This window comes from Belonocnema kinseyi, chromosome 3 (assembly GCF_010883055.1).
Source record: "Belonocnema kinseyi isolate 2016_QV_RU_SX_M_011 chromosome 3, B_treatae_v1, whole genome shotgun sequence".
NCBI classification, from domain to species: Eukaryota; Metazoa; Arthropoda; class Insecta; order Hymenoptera; family Cynipidae; genus Belonocnema; species Belonocnema kinseyi.
The window spans coordinates 32,260,542-32,268,147 of record NC_046659.1 but is presented as its reverse complement, the minus strand read 5'-3'; the positions used below and the strand labels follow the sequence as shown (position 1 = coordinate 32,268,147).

Below are 7,606 nucleotides of genomic sequence, written 5' to 3'. Positions count from 1 at the left end.
TGCGGTTTAATGGATCTAGCAAGTAATTTTTTGAGTAAACCAAGTTACTTAGATTACATACAAAAAATTTGCTCTTACGTCAAAACCACTGCTGAAAATTTTTTTTTCTGCAGCCACAACAGAAAAAAAAGATACTTACAAAAATACGAAATCTGATACTTTGACCGTTTCTGGCGATGGGACATGGATGAAGCAAGTATTTAGTTCTCTATTTGGTGTAACTTCTTTGATTGGCTACTGGACTGGAAAAGTAATAGATATTTTTGTAAGTAGTCTATACTGTCAACTATGTAAACTCTGGGAAAAAAGTTAACTACTGCAGAATTTGAAGAGTGGCACGAAGAGCATGTAAGCAAAGACGAATGTACAGCAAATCACACAGAACCTTCTGGAAATATGGAAGCAGGTGCATTGGTAGAAATGTTTCGCCGTTCAGAAGAAAAGTATGGTGCAAAGATTGGTGACTATGTTGGAGATGGAGACAGTAAGACTTACGGTAATTTGGTCAAAGCTAAACCTTATGGCGAAAATTTTACCGTAAATAAAAAAGAATGCGTGGGACACGTACAAAAAAGGATGGGCACACGTCTACGTGATTTAGTGAAAAATACTGTTGAGGACAAAGTAATTAAATCAGGGAAAAATGCTGGAAAAAAGAGAAGAAGTAAAGTGCTTGGCGGCAAAGGTAAACTAACTGCGAAACGTATCGACTTCTTGAGAGGTGCCTTGGAAGATTTACGCAAAACAACAATGAAAGCCTGAACCAACTTATCTGGAAAATAGCACCAAAAAAATTGTCAGGTAGCAAAAATATAGTTGAATTGGCCGCCTATGTAGCTGCAAGCACATTCAATGAAGGTACTGGTGCTCTGCTGACTTTTATGAATGACATGGGAATCAGTGTTGGACCAAGCGCTCACGAATATGCAAGGTTGCAGGACAGCTGTCGTATTGCCAGGGCCGAAAAGAAAACTGAACAGCAGACTAAAGAAGCCAGAATTCAACGTAGACTTGAAAGAAAAGAAGCTCTGGACAACGAAATTGCTGCAGACAATATACTTTATGGCGCTGGAATCGATGATTCGTTGTAAGTAAAAAAAATAATTTTTTTCCTCACTTTTTCGGGGTTTAAAACTTTAAACGTGTTTTTCTCGAAACCACATTTTCAAAGTCCGTGTCCATCGTCATTCAAAAACTACTGCACCTATCTTTCTCAAATTTTGCACACACTTTTTACATATAAAATACCCGCCCCAACGGTTCCGGTTTCTTTTTTTTTTTACATTAAGGGGTTTTACAGCTACAAAATGGCGGAATTTTTCGTGAAAAATCGCAATTTTGACTTCAAATGACCACCAGAAATTTGTAAATGAAAAAATAAATAAAAGGAGACCGTTGGGGGAGGAAAAACTTATGTTTTAACAAAAAAAGTTTGGTTTTTTGATTTCAGATAATTCTACGCTGAGATATAGTGGCCACCACAAATCATCTTTTTCCGAAGGGCTCCTCGAAAATGCTCCGTCACCGGCTTATTTCTCGATATTTTTCCACAAAAAAATTACAGAATATTGTTCAAATGATGCTTTATAATATGCAAAACATTTGAATATATTTACTTTAACCGTATCGCTAAAAAAATTCGTAAAAAAGATGTTTTTTTTTCACCCGTTATCCCTTAACCCCCCCCCCTTAAGAAGCATATATGAGGTCAGGTTAATAACTTTTCGGCTTTTTCTTTTAAAATCCCCAAAATTTGGATTTTATATTGGGACTTAATACTTGGAAAAATTCGAGCGTTCTTAAAAGATGTTTAGAACATTTAGAAATTTGGAAGAAATCAAGAAATATTTGATAAATTTTCGGAAACGTTTGCAAGCTTTTTAATATTTCTAATACATTAAAAGCCACTTAAATTTTCCAACATATTTTTAACTGACTAACATTTTTCTTTAAAATTTCGAAAATTCATTCAAAATGAAAAAAGTGACTTTTAATCTTCTAAGTTTTTCCCAGGAATTTTAAGAAAAATAATTTTATCTTCATGAAATCTTTCGGAATTCCTTTAAAGTTTCCGAATTTTATTTTCGAAATCTCTAAAAATCTAAATTTCGAACAGAATCCAAGTTAAAAATTATATTTGAATCTCTTCCATTATTCTAAATAATTCTTAAATTTACTCCATTTTTTTGTTTTTAATTTATGAATCTTAACAAAGTGAAACAGTCTGCTTTAAAATCTTCTACACTATTCTTTTAAATTTTATGAAATCCTTTTATATATTTAGAAACCTTTTTAACTTTCCTATAAATTACATTTTTTAATGCAAAATAATTACAAGTTTTAAAACAAATAATAGGGAAATAATTATATTTTTCTAATCTTTAAAAATTATTCAAATTATTCCTGATTTTCATTTAATTCTGCAAAATTGAACAAAAATTGCCTTAAAAATTTTTCAGATTCTTTTTAAAATGTTTTAAAATGATCTCTTAAAATTAATTTTTTGAAATAAAAAATTATTTTAATTATTCCTAGGAACCTAAAAATTTTTTTGTTCATTTTCGTGAAACCGTAAAAAGTCCTTAACAAACTGTTGCAATTTTTTATTATTTTTATATCGTTTCAAAATTTCTGAATTTCTATTTAACTTACTCAAATTTAAAAGCATAATTTTTAAATCAACATAAACGTAAAACAAAAATTGTTCAACAAAATTATGCAAGAGAGCTTAATAAGAATTTAACTTCTTATTTTTTCTAAAATTATATAACATGAAAAAATTGCAAAATTTTACGACACACTCTTTTACACCCTTTTTAGAAGTTTTACGAAATAATAAAAAAATTTGTGTTCTTTTTCAATTTTCTTCCAGAATTCGATCCATTCCATTTATGGTTCACAATTTATCTTTTTTAATTGCAAATACAACTATATCTTTAAAAATTTAACTAATTTGCCTTAAATTCAATTGTTTTTTTTTCTGATACAAAATGTTTTTCAGTTGAAAATTCATTTCTCACATCGAAAATTAAAATTATTTTGCGGAAAATTAAGTTTTTTATCTGAAAATGTAACTATTCTATTTTTGGTTAAATACTTTTTTTTACTTTTAATATTCATTTTTAAAGTTGAAAACTTAATGATTTTGTTAAAATTTAAACAAAAAAATTTCAGTTGAAAATACATCCTTTTCTAATAGAAAATGATTCTTCTTGTTTGAAAATTGATTTTTTGGTTCAAAATTTAAAATTTTAGTTAAAAAGTCGATATTTTTTGGTTACAAAATAATTTCCTTATGCTGAAAATTTAAGTAGTATCATTTTTGGTTCAATATTTTTTTTTTATTTGAAAATTTAACAATTTTGTTGAAAATGTGTTGTTTTATTTTTCCTTGAAAATTGACTTTTCCCAGTTAAAAATTAATCTGTTTTGGTAGAAAATTATGCTTGTTGTTAGAAATTCATCTATTTTAATTAAAAATTAATTACTTTGGTTGAAAATGCATTTTCTGATAAAATTTTTTTTTTTTTTTTGTATAAAATGGTTGTCAGTGAAGCCATACAAAATTCTTAACAAATTGTTAGAGGTTTTAGTAAATTTTTAATCGTTTCAGAAATTTTAAATATGCCCTGAACTTACTCAAATGGGAAAGCACATTTTTTTAACCAAAATAAACTTTAAAAAAAATTGTGCAACAAAATTGCGCGAGAAGGCTAGTTAAGAATTAAGTTCTTTATTTTTTCTAAAACTCTATATAACATGGTAAAATTGCAAAAAAATTCTACACACTCTTTTACACCCCTTTTAAAATTGTTACAAATTAATAAAAAATTGGTGTTCTTTTTTCAATTTTCTTTCAGAATTCATTCCATTCTATTTTTGGTAAAAATGTATCTTTTTTAATTAAAAATCCAGCTATATGTTTAAAAACTTAACTATTCTGTTTTCAATTCGATTTTTGTTATTCTAAATATTTTTCAGTTGACAATTCATGTTTACATCGAAAATTAAACTATTTTGCAGAAAATTAAATTTTTTATAAGAAAATGTAACTATTCTATTTTTGGTTAAATACTTATTTTTTAATGTTAATATTCATTTTTAAAGTTGAACATTTAACAATTTTGTTGAAGTTTTTTTTAAGCTATTCGATTTTCTTTAGTTAAAAAAATATTTTCTTATACTAAAAATTGACCATTCTCTGTTAAAAATGTATCTTTTTTGGTAGAAATTTATTCTCCTGGTTTAAAAATTCATCTATTTTAATTAAAAATTCATTTTCTTGGTTGAAAACGCATGTTTTGATAAAACTTCTTTTCTTTCGTATAACATGGTTGAAAGTTCATGTATTTTTTTGAAAATTAAACTATTTTGATACCAAATTTTTGGTTGTAAATTTATTTTTTAAAATGATAATGCAACCGTTTTTCTTTGAAAATTTATCTATTTTGTTAAAAATTCGTTTTTTTTTGTTGTTTTAAAATTAATTAATAAAATTTTTAATTTCTGTGGGAAATTATTGGTTTTAAAATTAAATTATTTGTTTGAAAATTCGATTTTCTGCTTCAAACTTTAAATATTTTTTTTGAAACTTTGGTTTTTTGGGGTTGATAATTGATTTTAACTGAAAATGTAACTGCAAATTTAATGGTTCCATTATTTGTTAAATGTTAATCTTTTTTAGTTAAAAAGTTTATTTTAAATTCAATTTTTTATCTAAAAGTTTAACTAGTCCATTTTTGGTTTAATGCTTATTGTGTCAGTTTAAAATTCGTTTCTAAAGATGAAAATTGAACAATTTTTGTGACATTTTTTTCTTGAAAAATTATCTTTTTTTAATTTTAAATTTATCTTCTAACTTCTTTAGTAGCACAACTAAGTTCCCTCTGTTTGCCAATAGATGGCTCCAGCAGTAAGTGCTGGTCGATTTTGACATTCAAAACGTCATGAACCAAGCTTAGATATATGGTAAAAAAACCGTGTTGACACATTAGTGATTTTATTTTGGCGTTATATACTTTTGGTTGTGCGGAAAAGTTTTATTTCGCCTTGGAAGAGGGGTATTACTTACGGGAGGTCTTCCAGCAATGATTTCACGACCTGCCCCCTCCGAATTTTGGTGGCCCGGGCCATACGACCCATACGTAATGCTCTGCGAAAACTGTTGAAAGAAATGATTCAGATAGAAACCACCGATCGCTGATAAGGCACCGTAAATAGTGGTTCTATTAGAAACTAGAGGATTAGTAGCGTCTCCCTGATAGGTGGGCGTGTTAAGGAAACATGGGATTAATGTTCTATTAGCCCAGCTATAGTCTGAAAATTGTTCAGGTCTCGTCGAAGAACCTTTCTGAGAAACCGTTTTTATCCCACCATCGTTCAGGTTGTATTCAATTCGCGGCTCATCCAATTGATCTGAGAAACGATTTCCGACCTGGTTCCATGAGTTCCCTATTTCTTGGATTTTAGGAATCGCACCATTTTTGCGTATGGTGACTTGGGATTGGTTTACTAGAATATATTCCATTATAGCCTCATGCGCACGAGTGTCCAACACAGAGTAATCTGTAAAATTAATCTGTAATATTACAATTATATAATATATAATTACATAATTATAATAATAATAATTATTATTTTTAATAAACTTATACGCGGGTGAACCCGGTTATACATCACAGCCACGAACTAAGTCAAGTGACTGATGAGATTTGAATGTTATAAATTAAAACAACTAATTTAATACGATGCTTGAAACCTCCTGTGATGATGGTGTAGGCACACAATTATGAGCGGCCACGAGCTTTGGAAGTGGCAACCGTCACCCTAGATGCTTTCTTAGAGCTACCGTTTGCCACTCCACCGGTTTTTAGTCGCTCACTTCCTGATGGTCAAGAAAGTTTCTTACAATGCGACAGGTGCTTAATACAACCGACTTTTGAGCTGCCGCCAATACCCTATTGACTCCTAAATATTCAAGATGTTCAGTGCATTTTGCGTGCACATTGCCTGTAGCCGAAATCAAAATGGGATGAATAGATGCATGTCTCACATTCCTCCGTCTGGTATTTACTTCATGCCTTAAGTCACTATACTTGTGGATCTTGGTTGTATAGTTTGACTACAAATTTCACTTAAGCGGACAAGCCATGTCGATGATGTAGACTCTTCTACCTTTTTGTTCTCGCATCACGATGTCAGGTCGATTGGCCCGGAGGTAATGATCCATTTGGATAGTAACATTCCAATATTAGATGTAATCTTCGCTTTCTAAAACGGGAATTGGAATGTATCTATGGAAGGACGTCCATTCTCTTAAGAGTCCTAGGCTTAGGGCAAGTTGTTGATGTATAATGCCCGCTACATCATTATGTCTGTGCGTATATTCTCTCTGAGCCATTACGGGACTGCCATCATATTATTATTACTATATGTTTTATTAAACTTTTACTCATCTGAACCCGGTTATACATCATAGCCACGGCCTGAGTCAAGTGACTGATGAGATTAGATTATTATATGTTAATTCAAATAATTTAATATGATGCTTGAAACCTCTTGCGATGATGTTGCAGGTATGAAATTACGAGCGGCCATGAGCGTTTAAGGGGAAAACAGTCACCTCTGGATGCTTTCTTAGAGCTACCATCCGTTCTTAAGTTGTATTCTTTTTTCATTTTCGTTTCAAAATTCGCACTTATGTAATAGAGATGTACCAATTTCTCTTTCATTGTGTTATCCAAATTTTTGCTCTCCCACGGTATTTCTTTTGAGGTGGTTAACTGCAAATAGCTAACGCTAGCTAAAGCAGCCTTAGCAGGCACAGTTGATGATCCACTGCTTACCGTTTGCCGCAATGTTCTTGCTGGCCAGCTGTTTGATTAGTGAGATCTGCTTGAACATCCCGCAGCTCACCATCGCCACCGTCCCGCATGCTGTGGCCTCCAGCTGTATCTACAGGGGCGCCCCGGTGATCCCCGGGAAGCGACAAGCGTTTCAAAATCTTTAATATGCTCTCCATTTTTCATTTATGGGTTTTCGTGTTCTACTTAGTTCCTCTCCTCTTCGTTATCAGCCTATTTGGCATGGGAAACCCTATCAGTAACAATTCTACCGCCAACATAACCGTCAAAGTTATGAGAGGAAACCGCAAGCCCTACCACGACATCAACGCGGAACACCTTCGGTAGGGTGGTTTTATTATCATTATTATTACTATTATTTAGTAGTAGTGCTTACTGTTTTATAAATTAAGGTGTCGCGAACACTCGCCATGGCAGTAGCAGTGATCCCAGATCTGAAACGAGATGTTGTCTAATACTATACAGGGCTATGTCCGTGTGAATATAGTGGGAGACGCTGTAAATGACTGAGTTGCGCACGCAACCCATTTCTCCTCTTCTGAATTTGAAAACTCGAAGGTGCACGATTGCCGGTCGGAACACTTCGGCGATTCTATTTATATATCTATCTGCTAACTACTTTGAAATAAAGGCAGGAGTTCGGGATTTTAATATTTCCAGATTTCGATGCTGACGATTCTCATGACTTGAATAGATCGCGCGCCTCTTGATATGCGTATATTTTGAGGTTATGTTATTTCATG

At 31.6% G+C, this 7,606-nt stretch overlaps 2 protein-coding genes across 6 annotated transcripts in view; both read left to right on the top strand.

The window, feature by feature from the left end:
• LOC117169177 (DNA-binding protein D-ETS-3-like) overlaps positions 1-7,606 on the top strand; it is a 600,266-nt gene that overhangs the window by 59,738 nt on the left and 532,922 nt on the right. The gene's annotated exons all lie outside the window — the stretch shown is intronic.
• On the top strand, positions 233-1,518 carry LOC117169176. Its single transcript, XM_033355399.1, has 2 exons — positions 233-1,087; positions 1,451-1,518. Exons 1-2 carry the CDS (start codon positions 882-884, stop codon positions 1,452-1,454), a joined length of 210 nt encoding a protein of 69 aa, XP_033211290.1. The 5' UTR covers positions 233-881; the 3' UTR covers positions 1,455-1,518.

What these genes read in the sequence shown, in the direction of transcription:
- LOC117169176 (XM_033355399.1), top strand. Translation starts at nt 882, where the DNA reads ATGAATGACATGGGAATCAGTGTTGGACCAAGCGCTCACGAATATGCA.